This window comes from Varanus komodoensis, unplaced genomic scaffold (assembly GCF_004798865.1).
Source record: "Varanus komodoensis strain SLA01 unplaced genomic scaffold, ASM479886v1 scaffold4, whole genome shotgun sequence".
Taxonomy (NCBI): Eukaryota; Metazoa; Chordata; class Lepidosauria; order Squamata; family Varanidae; genus Varanus; species Varanus komodoensis.
In genome coordinates, this window is record NW_025335941.1 from 27,655,823 (window position 1) to 27,677,183 (window position 21,361).

Consider the following 21,361-nt stretch of genomic DNA (forward strand, 5'->3'; position numbering starts at 1 on the left):
GGGTTGTGTGACTGCACAGATGGGCACTCGAAGAACATCAGTTACAGGTAAGCAACCTGCTTTTCTTTGTCATGGCCTCTGTGCATCACACATATGGGTAGATTAACAAGCCTGCCATAAAGGAGGAGGGAAGGTGTCCTCATTGAAGAACGGAGGAGAGAACAGCTCTACTGAAGGAGCAATCCCGTCGAGCTCGAACATCGAGACGGTAGTGACTGGCAAAGGTGCAAGGGTTCGCCCAAGTAGCGGCTCGGCAGACGTCATCAATCGGGACTCCGGATGCGAATGCAGACAAGGTTGCAACAGCTCTAGCAGAATGGCCTCGAGGAACTAAATGCAGTTCGAGCTTAGCTAATTGATAGCATAAGACTATAGTGTGGACTATCCACTTAGAAAGTCTCTGCGGAGTGACTGGATCGCCCTGATCCCTAGCAGAATAATTGATGAATAGTTTATTGGATCGTCTGTTCACGATCGGTAGAAGGCTAAGCAATGGCGAACATCGAGTGAATGCAAAGATCTTTCCAATGGAGTCGATGGTGATGGAAAAAAGGCAGGCAGCACAATGTCTTGTCCCGTATGGAAAGGTGTAGACACTTTAGGCAAAAAAGACGGGTCGAGGTGTAAAACGACCTTCTCCCTGTGAAAGTTTAAATAAGGAGGGTCTATGCGAAGCGCACAAAGTTCACTGGCCCTCCGGGCTGAAGTGACAGCTACAAGAAATGCCGTCTTCCAAGAGACCAATTGAAGATCCACCGTCGCCAAAGGTTCGAAGGGGGCCTTCATAAGGGCCTGTAGAACTACAGAGAGGCTCCATGTGGGCATAACTGGTCTAATTGATGGGTTAAGATTATATAGTCCCTTCAAAAATCTTTTGAGGATAGGATGAGAAAACAAGAGGTGATCCGTCAACTAAGCCACGGTAGTAGACTACTGCGGCTGTATACACTTTAATGGATGACGGCTTCAGTCCGGAATGGTGCAATCCAGGAGGAACTGAAGAATCTGTTGAATGGATGAGAGGAATGGAGAGCACGAATGCGACTCGGCAAAGGCGGAAAAACGTTTCCATTTAGCCTTATATGACTTCCTTGTGGACGGCTTTAAGGCAGAGTCGATGATATGCTGAATATCAGGGTGCAAAAACGTCAGATTCGAATTTGACAGGTCTTGTCTCGAACCAGATAGTACAGAGAGACCAGAGAGGGGGGAAGCAGCCGAGTGACTGGGTTCGACAATCGGATCCGAGGTGGTCGAAGTCATCGTCGGTACCGACGGATTAGTAGAAGCTGTCGGATTCGTAACTTTCAAAACCGTCGTCAGCACCAATGGAACGTCAATCATCGAATTCGCCATGCTGTTAGGTTCAATGAGAGTAAATCCAGGTGGCGAAGTGTGCAGTCCACCTGTGTTATAAGATATGGGAGCGATGGAAGATGAAGAAATTCCCCGCGAGAGATGTTGAGTAGTTTCGCAAACCACGCTTGACGTGGCCACCAAGGGGCAACTAGTATCCCCGATGCTCGGTCATGCACTATCTTTGCTATGACCCTCATCAGAAGAGGGATCGGAGGGAAAGTGTAGAAGTTCATATTGTTCCAAGGGATCATGAATGCGTCCCCTAGGAATGTGTGTCCGATTCCCGCTCTCGAACAGTAAGCCTCACACACCCTGTTCTGTTGGGTAGCGAATAAGTCCACGTTGGGAAACCCCCAGCGCCGGAAAAGGTGGTTGCACATACGGGGATCCAGTTCCCACTCGTGAGAGGTGAACATGTGCCTGCTGAGAAGATCTGCCTGCACGTTGTCTACACCAGCTAGATGAACAGCCATCAGCGTGATGTGTCTCCGGATGCACCAGTCCCAAATTTTCATAGAAAGCCTGGCTAGAGTCGGTGACTTTGTTCCCCCTTGCTTATTCAGATAAAAGACGGTAGCTATATTGTCCGAAGTTATCTGAATGATCTGATGATGAAGGATGTCCTCGAAAGAGCACAGGACTTTGAAAACTGCCAGTAGTTCTAGGAAGTTGATATGATTCGTGGATTCTAGACGATTCCACGTACCCTGGGTAGATAGGCCGGAGCATATCACTCCCCATCCTAGAAGAGACGCATCGGTGCCAAGGGTAATCATAGGAGGTCGTGCCCTGAAGGGGACTCCTATCGTAAGATTGGTCTGTTCCAACCACCAACACAGAGAGTGAAGCACGGAAGCTGGGATCCGAATCAGTCTCGACTGCGGATCTCTTTGAGGATGTTACACCTTGTTGAAAAAGAGTTGCAGTGGGTGAAGCCGAAACCTGGCATGTGGAACTACGGCAACTGAGGAAGCCATATGCCCCAGGATCCTCTGGATAGACCTCGCCGGGACCGTTCCCTCTCGTCGGATTCGATGGATGTGGCGAGCAAGAGTCTGTTGTCTGTCCTGAGGGAGGAAGGCTTTTTCCAACGTCGAATCCAAGCGGGCTCCAATGAAGGTGAGCGTCTGTGTCAGGAGAAGAGAAGATTTCTCGGTATTAATACGTAGACCTAGGCTATTGAGCAAGGCACAAGTTGTATGGATGGCCGCAAGGAGTCCTTCTCTGGACTGCGACACCAAAAGCCAGTCATCGAGGTATGGATAAATTTGTATGCCCTGGAGGTGTAGGAAGGCACAGACAGGAGCCATACACTTGGTAAAAACCCTCGGAACCATAGCCAGTCCAAAAGGCAAAACTGTAAACTCATAAAGTTGGTTTGCAACCGCAAAATGAAGGAAACGCCTGTAACTTGGGTGAATTGAAATATGGAAGTAGGCGTCCTTCAAGTCCAATGAGGCGAACCAATCCTCTCTCCTTAGCAACGGCAAAATGTTTTGAAGGGTAGTCATACGAAACTTTTTTGGTACAATAAACTTATTTAAGTTCCATAAGTCCAAAATCGGACGTAGACCACCATCCCACTTAGGGACCGTGAAGTATCTGGAATAGAATCCGTGGAGTCCGTCAGATGAGAATACTGGACGAATCGCTCCTTTACGAAGAAGTTGATGTATTTCGTCGAGCAGTACCGGTGAACATGAAGTGGACCGGATCGGACTCGATGGAGGAATGATGTCGAATTCTATTCGATAGCCGTGTTGAACGATGGACAATACCCACCGAACAGATGTGATGGACTCCCAAATGGGGAGTCGGCTTCGAAGCCGATCCCCAGATGAGAGGGGGGTGGGTATTGGTGGAGTGTGAGGAATGGTTCGCCAGTCCCGTCAACGTTGCCTCCAATCGTCGAAACGACGGCGGCCTTGTTGGAAGCGTTGTTGGGGCCGAGGATGGCGGCGCTGCTGTTGCTGTTGCTGTTGCTGGCGGTGTTGTGGCTGCTGCCTCGGTTGATATGATTGCCTGTAGGATGGACGATTCCAGGACCACTTACGTCTGGCGTGGGACTGTATCTCCATCCTGCGTGCCGTCATCCTCGATTCATGCAGCTTCTTGAGCTTGTGGTCGGTGCGAGAATGGAAAAGCCCGGATCCATCAAAAGGCATTCCCTCGATCCAGCGCTTGGTTTCTTCCGGAAAATTACAATTCCGAAGCCATGCATGCCTTCGGAGGGAAACGGCACCGACCAAGGCCCGTGAGTCAGTATCTACGTGGTGCCTTGCCGTGGATAACTGCTGCACTGCGACCTGCATGGCTTCCTCTATCAGGACCTTTGCGAGGTCACCCTGGTGGTCCGGGAGGGTGGAGGTGACGTTGTGCAGGCGCTGCATAATAAAGTAGTGATACCTCGCCAACGTCGCCTCGTAATTTGATATACAGAGCCCCAGGCCTGAAGCAGCGTAGACTCGCCTAGCCAGGAAGTCTATTTTTCGGCCCTCTTTATCCCTCGGTGCCGTGTGCCCTCTCGCCTCTCTGCCCTGCGAGGATTCGATGACCGCAGAGTTCGGTTTGGGATGTCGGAAGAGGAAGGGGATGTCCTCCTCCTGAACCCTGCACATCGATTCATATCTCCTGGACGTCGGCTGAGGATGTGATGGCAGATCCCAGGGCTGTGTCATCGCCTGCTGCAAGGTGGTTATGAGCAGCAGGACGATGGATGTCGATTGCTCCCCGTGGACATCGTAGAACTTGTCCGTCGTCGGTCCCGGGCGCTGGGCAGCGTTGATGTCCAGGGACTGGACAAGTCTAGGCATCAGCTCCGCGAAGGAGACGTGGGACTCATCAGGTGACGCAGGACCCTAGGATGTTACAGCGACGTCCGGAGAGGTTGAGTCGACCTCTGAGTCGGCCGAATCAGCACCGTAGTAGGGTGGGGCTGAAGATGATGACTCCGCCGGGGAGAAGGAGCGGCTGCTTCCACCCTGTGGGGATCGAGGTGACGCCCGCCTTGGATCCAATGAGCGTGGTTGGTCACGGGATGGAGGAGAGGATCATGCCCTGGGAGCAGGGTAGTACTCTACGGAGAGTGGATCACCCCAAGTATGGTAGTAGGGGTGATGCCAGCTCTCCGGACGTTGCTCTACAGAGCGGCTCCTCCGGCTCCCCAGTGGGGACAGTCCAACGTCCGCTTCCATTGTGACCGTGGGCATGGGTGTCAGTGACCTTGCCCTAGGAGGGGAGTCCTGGATTTCCCCGTCAGATATTGAACCCCGCAGAGTTGGAAGGGGTGCAGGCAGGAGGTCAGTCACACGGCGGGGAGACCCTTGAGGGATAACCCGCATAGCCTCCTGGAGGACCGGTTCGGGCGGAGACGGTACTGTAAGTGCCACTGGTACCGAGGGGCCCATCGCATCCAAGTCCCGATGTCGGGGATGGTCTGAATTCCTGGTTTTCTTGGGAGGCTTGGAGGCCTTCTCCTTCCTGGCCTTTTTATGGCCTGCCGACTTCTCGGATTCAGCATGCTTCTGCTTTCCATGCTTCTTTTTAAGTGAAGCAGAGGGAGCCACCGAAGCAGACACACCTTCATCCGAAGGCCATAAGGGTGGGGCCACAGAAGCGGAGCCAGGTTTTGGGACGGCAACAAGCGGGTCTGATTGCATCAGAGCCCGATCCCAAAGGAGTCTCTGGAGGTGGTTTTCGCGGTTCTTCCTGGCCTGCTTGGAGAAGGGCAGGCAATGCGCGCATTTATCCGTCCTATGCCCCTCTCCCAGGCAGAGGAGGCATAGGTCATGCGGGTCAGTTGGTGCCATTTTTGACCCGCAGTCCACACATTTGCGGAAAGCCGCTCGCTGCGCCATCGCAGAAGAAGGAGAGGGATAGTGCAGAGGGTAAGTATATATTTTGTTTTTGTTTTTTAGATAGATAGATCGAAAGTAGAAATAACAAGAGAAAAACTACGAGGAACAATGAACTGGGAGCAAGGTGTTGTTTTTTTTTTAGAAGAAAAAACTGGGAAAGAAGGACAATCGAGAGCAAGGTAACAGCTCTAAGCGAAAGCTGAAAGCAGCATGAGGCACAGCGAACGGCGGTCGCAAAGACTGAACAAAATGGCAGACACTCAGCTCTTTATAGGCCATGAGGAAGGGGGAGCGGAGCTTTCCCGCCAAAAACTGTTAGCTTGCAATCTTCCAGCCAAAGGCACTGCGCAGGCGCAGCACCCATATGTGTGATGCACAGAGGCCACGACCAAGAATGATAGAAATTGCTTTGTATTAAAACAGATTTTTATAAGGAAAAAAAAAGATCTGCAAAGATGCTTTTCAGGCTCCAAGAAGCAGTTTTGAAGGCTTCAGACCTGCACTATATTTATCAATTGCTTTTATCTTTTTCTCTTTGCGGTATGTAGATATGTGGGGGGGGGATCAAAACCTTGTGTCACTGTCAATACAGTCAGCTGTACAAGGAGTCACTTGTGGATAAGCACCTTGAACAGTAAGGAGGTTCGGAAAGGATGCCTACCTGAACAACGGAGGTCTCCATTACGAAAAACCGCTGTGCCACCAGTATCCTCTCCATGAGTAGCACTTTTGTTGTTTGCTTCGCAAGTATAATGGCAGCTTGTTTAAAGGAAAAGAAGTGGGATGGTGCATGGAAGAATAATGCCAAATTATACAAAATCAAGAATGCAATTGCAAATCTGACAAAGTCTCAGATGGCATACTTTATCAAAAGGTGAATAACCGAGCCTGTTTTGTTTAGAACAGGTGAGCAGTAAGTGATGAAATAAACTATGCAAAGTAGCAAGCGGAAGAGAGTGCAGCTTGAGGCTATGCTCTTCCTCCAGAGAACGGCAGCAAAGCATCTTAACTGAACTAATATATTGCTTAGGCAGAAACAGCAACAGCAACTCTCCACTCTTGCATCTCCTACATAATGTACCATTAGCCTGAAAATTCACTATTACACAATAAATCAAGAGATGAGTAGAATTTAAAGAATAAACAGACACACAAGTTTGGTAGGATCAAAAAACACACTAGTTCTGAGGAATAACATAATCTCTTAACTGATGAGAATGTAAAAGGTACTTCCTCTGTTGTGAAGCAATTTCATGCACTTCTGCTTGGAGCGTTTGGTATCAACTAGTCAGCGAAAATGCTAAGCTAGACAGATTGCTGCTCGAAGCTGCTATGGCCAATCCCTGCACTCCCAGCAGAATGCTTGGTATACTTAAGTGCTATACACAGTCTCAAGAAAGCAACAAACAAAGCAAGGGAGCTTAAATGAAGTAAATCTCCATTTCACAGGGCTCCATTTCACTGTAGCAGCTGTACATTCTTATTTGAGGTTCCACCATTATTGCAAAATATTTTGAAAATTTATTATTCCAAAGGATAAAATCCCATTTGCAATCAAGAAAATACCAAAAGCAATTTTTATTTATTTTTACTGACAATAAGTCACTGTGTTGTGTCTAAAAATCTGAAAGCAAAGACTCCCAATGGCAGCATTCCTTCTCCTTGGTCGACTGACTCCCGTGGCTGGGCTACACATTGCATGAAAAGAGAAATAAAACAGACTCTTGACACACACCACATGGATGCTCCAGTATGTAGCCTAGCAGCCACACAGGTTTCACCTTTATCTGACTTTAAAATTAGCAAAGAAACATTTAACCCCTGCAGAAGCATGCAACCTCTGCAAAGAGCTGTTACCCAGGCTGTCTCTGATGCCTCATTAGTTTATCATGTAGAAACATGTCAGTACATGCTTTTGCTCTTGTTCTTAAGCCACAAGTATCCCTTGCACAAAAGATCAAGGAAAATTGTGTGTTTACATATCTTTCCATGCCACCAAAGGGTCCCTTTCTACTTGCAGGGAACATTCAGGAAAAAGTTATTTAGATTCAGCAGAAGATGAATATGGTCAGAGAATTAATTAGGACTATTAAAATGTACACCATTTATTCATTTATGACCATATTTCACTAAGATAATGGTCTGGAATCTTGTCCCCATGAAACTTGCCTGATTCAAATGATCTCCTAAACTATGGTTCATGTTTTGTGTAAATAAAGCCTCAGGCTAATGTGCTGCACCTCACCTCCTTTCTGCACAAGAAAAAGGCAGTGAAGCTTCAACTGTAGGTCAAGGAAGCAGAAGCATTTACTCTTCTCTCACACATGGAGAAGTGAAAGCATGTGAATCCAAGGCTTGCCACACTTCCTTTATGAACCACCTAAACCAGTACTGAATCAGGCCATATTCTCCCTAATACATATTTTGCAAGGGTATTCAGCCATAGGATCCACAGATACAAAGTGGTGGGTGTGGAAGGTGTCAGAGAGAACCTTTCCACTTACATGCCTGATTTCTCAAAGGTACAGCCTAAATTTATTCAGAATGAAGTCTCAACAAGTTTAGTTTAGTTGACTCTGAAGGTAGTAAAGACAGGATTTCAGTCTTAGGCAATGTAAGAACTTCAACATGAACCAAGACTCTGTATGTGTATGTTCATGTACATTTTGTAGCACTGTGTCAGCAGTATCATTTAGATAATAAATCAATTATGATTGTTTTAGCTATACAGTTAGTAAAACATGAGGTAAGTGACCGTAAATTTTCAGTTCCTGATCTGTCAATGCTGTGTCACTGATTTTATTATGTTTTAACATAATACTCACATATTATGTTAAACATGCAATTCAATGCAATGTTCCACATGGACTTTTGTTCTATCTAAAGCAAGTACAGATCCAGAATGGGACCACAGCGGGTCCCTATTCTTCCTGCCACAGTCCACTCTGCAACGAGTCTCCATGTTTTCATAACAACAATTTTAAAACTTCCCATTGCTGCCAGTGGGTGTTTTATGTGCCATACTGGGGGGAAAGCACACATTTAATGAAAAAATGTAGCTTGTTCCTGACAGTAAAGATCATAATCTACATGAATGCCAACACCTGCTTTCATACTAACAAGCAGCTTCCTTTCCAACAAGAATGTTTCAAGAACCCCAATAACCATTACTATCCAAAAGGATACTCAGCATCTCTATGAATTATAGTATACTCTTCCCACTAATTTTCCACTGAGTGAAGTCACCTGTGCCCCAGCTGACAAGCTGGATAAAATAAGAGCTATTCATGGCCATAGGTCCCATTAAAACATAGCTCGGGTCCAGAAGGCAGTATGATGTTAATGGCAAAGTAAGAGATATAAAGCCAGGAAGCACAATGTAGCATGATTTATTCCTTCTGCTCTAAGAGGCTGCCAAGCAGAATATGCCCATGGCAAATTTTTAAAACACAAAGAGAAAAAAGATGTACAAAATCTAGCAAATAGTCCAAATCTTCCTTTCAGTGCTAAATGCATACTCTTCTCACTGTCTCACTCCTGCTTACCAGGCCAAAGAAACAAGAATTTTAACTGTGCAAACCATTTCAAACTTGCTAAGGAAGGCAATTACATATTTGATTAGAGAGGAACTGGATCAACACACTTCAAACCTGCTGGCTCCCACTGTATTCTTTCAGTTGTTCTTGACGTGCATCAGTCCAGGAGGTTGGAGGACAACAGGCTTTTCTGCAAAACTTGAGTTCATATTTCTCTAGTAAGCTTGAGTCACAGCCAGTACAATGCTTACTCATACTTGTTTGGTGAAATGTTCCACATGATAACTACAAGACAGTCCAATAAGCAATGTTAAGATGTGGTTGATGCTGAACACCTTTTGCATGCAATATTATTCTTGTATGGACCAAGAATAAGTGAAGCAGGTTGGGTTTCAGAACCTATTCCATCTTCGGGTTTTTGATTCCCTGTCTGCAGAAATATTTCAGATTTTCAAAATGCCCATTTCTCCAATCAAAATGGTGCTTGGACTGTGCTTGCTCCACAGTTAAGTTTCATGATTTGTTATGTGCCATCAAGTTGTCTTATGACAAGCTTATGAATGAAATTCTGTCCAAGGATACTGTTCACAGCTCTGCCAAGTTTAAGGCTGTGGCTTCCTTTACAATTCAGTCCATTATATATTTAGTCTTCCTTTCATCATCTGCCTTTGATTTTCCCTAGCATGACTGCCTTCTCATGATATGTCCAAAGTATGATAGCCTTGTTTTTGTCCCTTTTTGCTTCTAGCAAAACTTCTGGCTTGGTTTGATCTAGGACCCATGTGTTTCTGTTTCTGTCAGTCCAGGGCATTCACAAAGGTCTCCTCCAGCAGCCCGTTTTGAACTCATCAATTTTCGCTGTGTTCACTGTCCAGCTTTCACACCATACATTGTGATTGGGAATGCAATGATTTGGATGATCTTGACATTGGTCTCTAGTAAAATATCCTTACAACTTAATGATCTTTACTAGACCCTTCATTGTTGCTCTTCCAAGTCTTACTCTTTGAATTTCTTCACTGCCGTCTCTCTTTGAATTGATGACTGAGCTGAGGCATGTGAAATCTTCCACAATTTTTATTTCTTCATTATTAAAAGCAAAGTTCTATAATAGATGATTTCAGCTTTCTTGAGGTGCCTTTGTACTTTCTTCTTTCACTTTTATCAGGAGCTATTTCAAGTCATTGATGCTTTCTTCCAGTACTATGGTATCACATGCATATCTTGTTTCTTCTGCCAATTTTCACTCATTTTAATCCAGCTTTCCATACGATTTATTCTATGTACAGATTGAACAGACAGGGAGATAGAATACATCCTTGTGTGACACCTCTTCCTTTTCCTTCCATTTGATTGTCCAGCATTCTTGCTCCTTACAGGATAGTATTCTTGGTTGCTGAACTCATTTGCATCTTCTTTCTTAGGGAGTTTATATTGAATGTTGTTTTATTTTCCATAGTTGTTGGCATATTTTTGGTTTGGAATGATTCATCTTCTGCAGCTTGAAGCAGTTCTATTGATGCCCTATCTATTCCAGGTGCTACATTATTTGCAAGTTATTTCAGAGCTTTCACTTTGCTTTCTAAAATTCAGGGCTTTTCTTCATAGGATCCATTTTTGAAGGAGTCTGCCATCCTTTCTCCTGTATTATTCTGTATATTCTTTCCACCTTCTCTTTATTTTCTCCTGGTAAGATAGTATGTTCCCTTGTTTGCCTTTTAGCATTCCTAATCTAGGTTTGAAGTTCCCTTTGATTTCCCCCCCTTTTTGTTGCTCTCTTTTATTTCTTTGCAGTGGTCACTGTAAAAATTATTTTTGTTTCTATGGGATAGTCACTGAAAAGCTGCATTCAGAACTCTGACCCTATTTCTGTACCTTTTGCTTCTGCTTCTCACCTGTCCTTTCCAAGTGTGAGTGTTTCTTCAGTCATCCATATAAGCTTTTTCTTTCTTGTTTAGATAGGAATTGTCTCTGGTTTCAGCCCACAGTTTTTCTGAGTGCAGTCAATTCAGTTGAGCAATGCAAATGTATTCTTTATGTGGACTTAAATTTTTCAGGGATGTTTCTAAGGTTGTATTTTTGCAGTATGTTTCTACTGCTGGTCCTTTTTAGCTTGTCTCTGATATTTGATATTAAGTGCTCATGGGTGCTACTACAGTCTGCTCCTGGTCTTGTTTTGCCAGAAAGAATACAGTTTATCCAGCTTCTGCTTCCAACTGCATACTATTTGGTTTCTGTATTTGGCCTCTGCTGAAGTCCATGTATATAATTGTCTGAGTGGCTACTTGAAATGTGTGTTTACGGTGAACAGGTTGTTAGTGTCACAAAATTCTATGAGTCATTCTCCTGCTTTGTACTTATCCCTAGGCCAAATTTTCTTACATTTGATTCTGTTTTCTTTTCCACTTTTGCATTCCAGTCACCTCTGGAGTGTTACCAATTTCCTTTGGAACACCTGCATGAAAGTTTTTGATTTCTTCTTCTGCAGCATCTGTTGTTGGAGTGTACACTTGAACTATAGTTATGTTGATTGGTTTTCACTAATTCTGATTGATATTGTTCATTGGGCTTTGTGTTGTAGCCTCTTCTGCCTCTGCTATGTCTTGCAGCAGTATTATGGCCACTCCATTTCTTCTGTCATTTCCAGAGTAAAACATTAAGTGTTTGTCCTATTACACTCCACTTTAATTCACTCACACCAAGTACTGTGATGTTAATTTTTTCAATTTTTTTGCTTTGCTATTTCCAGTTTGTCTTGATTCATGCCTCTCATATCTTATGTCCCAATTGTATGTGTTATGCAGTACTGGACTTTCGTTTCACCTCTGTGCATGTCAATCCCTAGACTCCTTTCAGGTTTGATCTAGTAATCTCATTAGTGACACCACTACATGTATCTGCACTTTGCCCTTCTGCAGTAGGTTAAGTACCTTCCAATGTGGTGGTGTTATCTTCTGGCACTATTATTTCATTTTAGATTGTTTCATCATATGGGGTTTCAAGGTGAGAACATTCAGAGGTGTATTATCACATCCTTCCTCTGAATTGTACTAACCAGAGTTACCCAGAGTGCCACTGATGTTGTCTGTGAAAGATCCTCTGCCAGCATCACCTTCAGCTGCTGCTGCTGCCTTTCAGAAGTTTCTCTGCCTCATCACCATTAATGAGATCCATTCTCCTTTTGCTGATGTGGCCAATGTTTCTGAAGAGGGTGGATACATCTTAGTCTAGTGTCTCAACCTTGACCATTCCATCTTGGGTGACCTGCTAGGAGACGAGCCTAGTGAGACTATTCTGGTCTCCCAAAGGCATTGCTATCAGCTTCCTTGATACGCTCAAAGCCTCTCACCATGTTAAGGTGTGCATCCAAGAGTAGATGCACATGATAGATCATAAAATTTAATAATTATGAACATTCATCCCTGGTAATCCTTGCTTCATGGGGATCAAGTCCATAACAAAATAGAATGAAGCATGGGAACAATAGATTAGATAGTTAAAGTAATTTCAATAGTGGCTATATGAAAAAGCACTTCAGGCAAAGAAAAATTACACCAGATTCCTACAGAATAATAGCAACTTCAAGAACAATTCAAGCATAATTTCTCCTAACTTGTGTCTCTAAGATGATCTTAGAGAAGAAAGAAAATGGAAAGTGGGCATGCCTGAGAAAGAGCCTTGCATCTGATCACATTCACCTGAAACTGACAAAGCCAGGCTTATGTGACTGTTCTGTCATTGAAGATGTGCATTTTCAGCCATTTACTACCTGCCTCCCTAAGGGATGGTATACCCTAATCTGGAAACAATTTAAAACAACTCTACCTGGAAGCTACTCAGTGCTATGACTATAAAACGTAGCACTGCTCAGTCACGATGTTATGAGCAGTTTCACTGAGGTCTGCTGAAAATGGCACAAATTTTTATACAACATTTTCATAACAAGTAGACCAGTCTTTACTTTCTCCTTCCTACAACTACAGTTTTGGAATCACCCTCCCCGCACCCAAATCACATCTTTAAATAACAGCAAACAAAGACAAAATAATCAATTAAAATTTACCGCAAAGTACCAGAGCACTAAGTGGCACAATGAACCAGCAAATGCAGTTTAAAAACCCACTTTACGCACCCTTCCCCCACACCCTTCATAGCACTCAGAGAAACTAAAAATCCACCTCCCTCACAGTCCCTTGGGCCAATCTGCTGCCAAATAAAAGCTGCTGGTCCTAATGAGGAAATTAAAAATTCATAACTTGATGAAAGACAAAAGATTATTTCCACTTCTGAGAAAAATGAAAAGCAGTAACTCATAGTTCAGAACTACTTCTGAACTGTGTATTTGTAGTTATTCACATGTGTTAAAGGAAAGAGATATCCAAATCTCCTTATAAGCTGAGATAATTAGGGATCTTGGAAAAATTCATGATAACCCAGTTCAGAATACGCATTTGTCCAGTGCATAATGCTCAAGTGCATTACAAATCAAGTGGTATTTTTTCCCAAACTTTATCAGTTTAGAATGATAAATGAGATTCTAAGAATGAATAAAGGCTCAGTAACCCTGTATTCAGAGAACTTTATTTAAAGTTAAGTTTCTTTATTTTCACTGCAACTTCGTGATCTATAAAATGACCCCCAACAGGCAAAGCTGGCTTTAATTTGGCAAGTATTTGGGTTAATTCTCTTGACAAGTTCCTTACAGATGTAGTAACCCACTGGCATATCTGTAAGCCTTTGCTCTTTTGTGTAGTTTTTTATAGGAAGCAGGGTAAGGTTGAATTCCTTAGTAACTTCCCATCATGGCTACACTTCCCAGATAAAAGCCTGATAAAATGATGCATGTTGTGTTATCTTTGCGCATGTACCAATATTCTAAGTTAGGAGAGAACTCTCTGAAAACAGCAGAGTTTATTTTTTCTAAGTACTCACTGACAAAACTTGTGATTACCAAATCATGCTGAGGGAATACATCACTAGAAATACTATCAAAACAAACAGATGTGGTGGCATAGAGGCTGTCGATCAGGAATGGTCGGGTACTCCAGCAGTGCAAGCCCAACCTTGCAGGTGGAGTGAGCACCTGTTTGCCCCAGCTCCTGCCCACCTAGCAGATCGAAAGCATACTATCTATGAGTAGATAAATAGAAACCACCACTACTTGGTGGGAAAACCTGCTGGCTGTGTTTGCAATGAAAAGCAAGCAGCTGCATGGGATCTGTCCAGACACATTTGATGGAGGACTGGTGAAGAAAAGCCCCGGATGAAATGATTTCAGCAGGTTGAATCAACTGAAGATTGACAAGATGAATCAATTGAAGACAAGACAAAACGATTCAAGACAAGACAAACTGATTCAAGTCAGGACATCAATACAGCCACCACAGCGCAACTAAAGACACTCATGATAAGAGGACTTCCAGAACTGCTTCAGAAAATGGCAAGTACAATGGGGTAAGTGTGATCAAAGTGAGGGGGAGTATTTTGAGGGGTATTAATGGCAATGTCTTTTACTGAAATAATTTTTTGGACAGGTTTACAACCAATGACATTTTTGCTACAACTGTATTTTTTTCACTTTGCTCACAGTTCGAACTTAGAGCCATGATTCCAATTGCGGAGCAATTTTATCTTGATTGTAATGTTCAAACTCTGGATCGTTCAAATTTAGAGTCATTCGAACTATGAGGCACCATTTTACTGATGGCCTCTTTCCTGTATATAACCCTACAAGAAGCGTACCAACTGCTTGAGAAACTTACTCTTTTAAGGCTTGTCACTAGCATTGATAAGAAGCTTGAGAATTGCCTCTTCTATTGTAAAAGTTTCAACAGGTATGAGAAGAAGAGAGGCCCTCTCAAAAACTATTAAGGAACTTCCTCCTGCTAAGTGGCCCAAACCTCAGGTCTAAAGGCTGATTCAGATGCTATACTGGTAACAGGTACTGGAGAAACTCTTGCAGCCTGGTCAAAATGTAATATCCAAACTGCAGGCACACCAATCGCAATCAAATTCATATGTTTCAAAGATTACTTCAGGACATAGATCTGCCAATGCCTGGCCTCCCTGTGCCAAAAATTTGGAGGCTGTAAACCCAAATCCCAATAATTTGAACACACATTTAATAGCCCAAATAAGCATAGCATTACTTTAAATTACTGCTTTTTGTGTCATGTTTATTTATTGATGTGTATATACTAGTTGTTATTCCTAAATGTTTCTACTGAACTTGAAATTTGGAGTTATATTAATTAAGAGTACAATACTATGGGAGGTGTCCCTAATAGGTGGAAGGCTGTGACTTCAAAGCCTTCTGCCTATCCTAGAGCCAAATAAGCTGAGAAGAGAGAGGAGGGGATTTTGCCTTCATTCTTCCATGAGAATATACTATAAAGCTAGACAGACCCCTGAACCCAACCAGTTGAATTACCTTTCAGTGGGCAGGGAGGGGACCAGAATGGCCTTTGATCCTGGCCTCTCCCTCCCTTCACTACCCATCAGCACACGTTCCTTTCTTTTTCTCTTACTTATTTTATAAGGTCTCAATTGTGACCTTATAACAGAAGTTTCTGTGGTGTCTGAGAGGAGGAGAGTGGGTGGGAAAAGGAAGATCCATCATCAGTTCTTTTTCTCCACACTTGCTGCTCTGTTGACAGGCAAGAAGGAGGAGATCTGTCACATCCTATAGTGCTAGCACTCTAAATTAAGAGATGCTTCATCCTGTATGACTGGAGAAACCTGAAAAAGCACTTCTGTAAATCTAAGTCACTGGATTCCAAGCATTCCACATTTACGATCAATTCTGTAAAGCTAAGGAATGTAAAAGACAAAGAGTTTCATGTTTCAAAGTATGGTTCATGCTGTTTCTAAGAGTCTACTACTGGATCTTTCCTCCTTCAATCACATCTAGAAATATCTCATAATTGAGCATCTTGATAAACTTGAACACTAGGCTGAAAGCAACAGAATGAGGTTCAATAAGGACAAGTACCAAGTCCTCCACCAAGGAAAAAGAAACTGAATGCATCAATACAAGATGGGGAATATGTGGCTCAACAGAACTGAAAAAGAAAAATATCTCGGAGTGCTTGTGGTCAATAGGCTAAACTTGAGACAACAATGCAATGCAGCTGCCAGAGGCAAATGCTATTTTGGGATGCAATAACAGAAGTATTACTACCAAATCATACGAAGTAGTAGTTTATTTATTTTATTTATTTATTTATTAAAACATTTTTATGCCGCCCCATTCGCCGAAGCCTCGGGGCGGCTTACAACATCGAGTTCCCCTGTACTTCTCAATAGTCAGACCTCCTCTGTAATACTGCATCTACTTCTGGGCATCAAAATTTAAGAAAGATGTAGAAAAATTAGAAAGGATCCAGAGGGCAACAAAAATGATCCAGGATTTGGAAACACTGCTCTATGAGGAGAGACAGAGAACTGGGCATGTTCAGCCTTGAGAAGAGAAGACTGAGGAGGAACATGATATCCCTCTGTAAGTACTTCAAAGGCTGTCACAAAGAGGAAAGCCAAGATCTCTTCTTGCTGATGACAGAGTGTAGGACATGGAATAGTATTCAAGTTGCAACAACCCAGATTTAGGCTGGACATCAGGAAAAGCTTCCACGCTGTCAGAGCAATACAACACTGGAACTAGCTGCCTAGAGAGGTGGTGGGCTCTCCCACACTAGAGACATTCAAAAACAAACTGGACAGCCATCTGAGTAGGATGGTGTAAATGGATGTCCTGCAACAGCAGGGGGCTGGATTCAATGACATTCATGGCCCCTTCCAACTTTACTATTCTATGATTCTATCTCCCTGCTGCATTGATTTCAGGGGCTCTTCCTTTCCCCTCTCAGAAAAAAAATGCACTGTTTTGTTCCCATTTGCCAATGTTTAATTAAAACCAATCTGTATTTGCACTGAATGTTTAAATACTTTGAGAGAGGGTTCTGCCCAAAGATACATTTGCACAGATGTTAATGCAAAGAACTATTTTCACACTACTGCTTCCATTATAATTATTTTCTTTGTTATCTTAAGTTTCTAAGGATTTTCTATTCAGCATTAAAAACAAGAGCTGCCTTCTTGTTTTTAACAAGAATTCCCTCCTGAGTTTGGTTCTTGCACTCCTACTTACGTTTTTTTTTTTTTTTTTCAAATAGAATGTTCTTTTTTCCAATTTTATTTATTTTTCACAAAGTACATCAGAATATAAAAAGGAAATATATGGGGGGAAAGATGCCAAGGGATAGTACATAAATATAGCATGGATTTTCAGTATCTGAACATATTTATAAAAAGATTAAAATAATATTCTTGACTGATAGGTAGATATCTCTGATGCCAAAAGGTTTTTTTTAAATCTTCAAGAATTAATTTTAACATTTGGGCACTAAACAGCACAAAGCATTAATATGAGGTAACATGGTTGATTGCTATGACTTCCACAGAAAAAACTAACACCACACAAATAGCAAGATCATTAATTCATTTTTTAAAAATAACATCTTTTGTTTAAAATTATTCCTGTTTACTAACTATAAAATACATAAAATAGTAACATGAATAAACCACTAGAAAAACACTTCAGTAAGTTAAAAAGCATAAGCAAATTGAAAGGTTTTCATCAGGCATCTACCAGGAAAGACAGTGGACTCGCCGCATCTAGAAGGGCTTTAGGCAAATGATCAAGGGCAAAGGCAGCTTAATCTGGGCCTCCTTAAGTTTCCTGTGCCTCAACTTGTTTAAGGATGGAATGCTGTAATTTTGGCCCCAAGAGCCACACTGGCCAGTGACATCAGACCTGAACCCCACAAAGGTGCACAAGCCACAAAATCCTCTTGGTTAGTGGGAGGCTGTTTCAGGAGTATGGGGAGAAGGGATGCCAATGTCTTCTCCACCTCCCTGCAACACCAACAGATATTGCTGCTCTTCTACCACTGTTTGCAGCACAGAAGCAACAATGCCACTTGCCTCTGTTTCACCCAGAAGCAAAAGGTTTTAGCGTCCTTCCTCTCCTGGCACCCTGCAAGGCACTGTTGCTAACTCGTGGCTATTAATACTGCAAAAACTGGGATGCTGAAGGCAGGGAGAGAAATTTGGCAGTGTCAAGGGCCATGCAACACATGGGGGAGGGGGGTTCATGTGGCCTGTGAATTGTGTATCCCTAGCTTAGGGTTCTAGAGGTAAATACTAGCACTTTGAATTGCACCCAGAAGCAAATAATGGCTAACTGGGTGGCATACAAGTCAAATAAATAAATAGCTAGGCATGTAATGAAGTGATATAAGCGCCATGCAATTTGTCCCAGTTAAAATCCTTGCAGCTATATTTATTTATCTTTGGGATTTGTCCTTCAGTTAAATTCCCAGGATGGATTGCTCTTTAGCTAATATTAAGTAAACCATTATCACTGTTACAATGCAAGCAGGCAAGTTGCAGAATATACCTTGAAGCAGCCTATCTAGAGTGTGAGATTAATCTACTTCATCCATCACAGTGAACTGAGTCATATTTTGCATTAGAGTTTAAAGTGTATTCATTTATTAATTCATTAATTCATCCATAGTGTTTTATAAGTTCCTTTTGTGGGCCAGTAGGAATTGTTACTAGAAAGAAAACTGCTATGAATTTCACAACCCATTCACATTGTTAGGAAAAAGCTGCAGTAAAGAGATAAAGTTTTCAAGAATCATGAAATATTTGAATTGGAATAGGCCTGTAAGGTCATCAAGTTCAATTTCTCATTGAGTCCAATTTCCATTAATGTCCAATTTTCAATACTGTCTTAAAGGCTTGAATTGAAAAGGTAAAACTTAAGTCAACTAGAACAGGGTTCCAGAAGTGCAAGGCCAGTACAGTGAAGGCTCAGTTTCACCTAGCCAATTTCACCGGTGGACATATGAACAGTACCTCTGATTCAGATCTCAACACACAGGCAGGACATATGGTGTAACTTAGGGATGATGGTTTAATTCAGTCTCAAGCCATTCAGCAATACCAACATTTTGAACTGGAACCAGGAGCATGCTGTTAGGTAATATAGCTAAAGTAAAAATGATATTACCTATTCCGATTTTCTGGTTCCCGTAGGATCTGAAGAGTCAAATTCTTGTACCAACCAAAAATCTTTAATATCACCAAAGGTAGTTCCATGTAAAGTCCATTACTGCAGTCCCCTTTGAGGTAACTAATGTATGAGTAACTAAGAAGTTCTCTGGCTACTCCAGATAGGTATGTAGCTGATATATGAGCCTGAGCTGCTATTACGCATTCTGTGCCACTACCACTACCTTAGCTGCTTAAGAGAAGAATGATTCTAGCAGCATTCCTTAACTGTATCCCAACCTTTCAACCAGAGTATTACTCTATCTAGAACTGGTTTTATACCTGTACTCAGATTAGCCAAGCTTTACAGCTCACAAAAGCCCTGTGTTATCTGGGAGGTTGTTCTCCACTATCCATTCCAATATCAGTTTCATCTTCAGTTGCCAATATTTCTCTCTCTGCCTCTTATGAATTAATTTAATATTTCACAAAATGTATCCACCTTACCACTCTCCTCATAATTTTCAGTCAATATACATTATTTTCTATCTTGCGCTAAGCACAAGGAGTCAGGATCACCTCTCCATACAGGATAACAAAGATCAAGGGGGGAAACTCCTTACCCACTAGCTTCATCTTGGCACTGTAGCTCCCGAAGTATCTTTCATCAGTGGTGGGTGTGTGACATTCATACTCGCCAGCATCCCTGTCTTGGAGTTCTGTGATATGCAACAGAGCAGAATCCCCTTGGACTCTTTCTACATAGATTTCTCCGCTCCTGACACGCTGAGTGTAGATTGCATAGGGGAAGGAAGGGTCCATGGTGCTGACAATTTGTACCTCCCTTTCTGGAGCAGATGGAAGATATATAGACCATTGAAAATTCTGTTCTGTTGGTCCTTGGTAACCACTGACTTTGCACCAGATAGTGATGTGGGAATTCTCAGTACGATATAGAGGGCCGTCTTGAACAGTGACCTGACGTTGTGCAAATGCCAATCCTGAAAAGGAAAGGGAAAAATGTTTAGATATAGTTAGCTTCTGAACAAAAATAGATTTCAATATGCTTGCTTTTCATTCCCAAGTAGTGACTTTGATTGCACATCTTGTTCTCACAAAGGAAGCTAATACACTGTAGAAACAGGTGAAATGAATGGAAAGGAGCCTTGCTGTTTTCGCAAAACCATGAGAAGCTCTACTACCATGTTTATACTAGTTTCCAAATCAATCATTTGGCAATGTATTTTCACAACAAAGAGTACCCTCTGAAGCAATGAGTTTTAAAAGTATATTCCATTATCATAGTCTTTCACACTTTTTTAATGGCGAATAACCCATGGATTAATATATATAAACTTAATAATAATATATATATATATTTCAAAGTGAAAAGCTGATGTACATCTAATAAGAAAAATAAACCTTGATAGGAGACTTTGGGTGCTTTCAGATGGATGGCTCCTAGCACTACCAGCAAAAAGAAATTGCTCAGCTATTCTGTCTTTCCTTCCTTAGCAGATTTTCTGTAACATGAGTAAAGTGATGTGGCTGAGGTCGGAAGTATTTAATGAAAAACATGGATGGCATGCTACAAATGGAGGACAACAGTGGATGAATTCACATGACAGCAGCATGCCCTAAGTTGTGGACGTAGCCATAAGCTATGAGTGTGGGCTGTTTGTGGAACAACCCATGCTACACCCAACAAATGGTCTCACTGTGATTGCCCCTTCTTTCCTCTCCATTCAATATTCCAGAGGACCTGACAGCTAAAACCACCTTGTCCCTTCTCCCCACTGCAACTGCAAGCCCTTTTGCACTGACCACAACGTTTCCTCTTTTAGTCTCATGGAGACAATTTTTTTTCCATCTCTAAGGTGCATCCCCACCAAAATGCCAAGTGACACATTGGAAAAGATCCACTCTGGCCATGGGGAGAAAATATGCATATTCAGAATATCCTTTCTACACAAATATTTAAGATACATTTCTTCTAACTGTTAGAACAACTGTAAAGCGAAACATATTTATTACAGCTAATTAGCTGTAAATTCTATGTAGTTACTTCCATTTCCACTCTAATCTTTAGTTTCTACAAGCTCTCAGGTTCAGGTGACAATGTTCATGTCAGAAGATGTTACAACTGACTTGGAAACCACTCTGCAGAAAAAAACACAGATGTGTTGCATCAGCTTAGAAAGAGAGTTATGGAATACCAGATCTACTACTCAGTAGAATCTTTCATTATGTCTGCTCACAAAGCCTTGTTCATCTAAGGTAGCTATCCTGGACACACTCTCCACAGAGCAAGTTCACTGAGTTAAGCAAGGCTCAAAGCAGTAAACATGGGGTGATCAGACTACAATGGTGACTCAAATGCAATTTCATCTGTAGAGAAGTAAAAATGGCACATAAGAAAATCTTACAAAATAGAGGATCCTCCTCCTTAAGCTTTACCTGTGTTCATCTACCAAACACATAAATGAACGTTTCAACATCAGAAACGCCTGCAATTAACTCTGGCATCAACAGCTTTTTTCTTACTGTTATCCA

The 21,361-nt window shown here is 42.4% G+C and overlaps 1 protein-coding gene across 1 annotated transcript in view; it reads right to left on the reverse strand.

Annotated features, from left to right (window-relative positions):
- IGSF3 (immunoglobulin superfamily member 3) overlaps window positions 1-21,361 on the reverse strand; it is a 128,249-nt gene that overhangs the window by 84,059 nt on the left and 22,829 nt on the right. Inside the window, exon 3 of the mRNA XM_044442501.1 lies at window positions 19,432-19,809. Coding sequence (XP_044298436.1) covers window positions 19,432-19,809 — 378 coding nt within the window. The remainder of the gene's footprint in view (window positions 1-19,431; window positions 19,810-21,361) is intronic.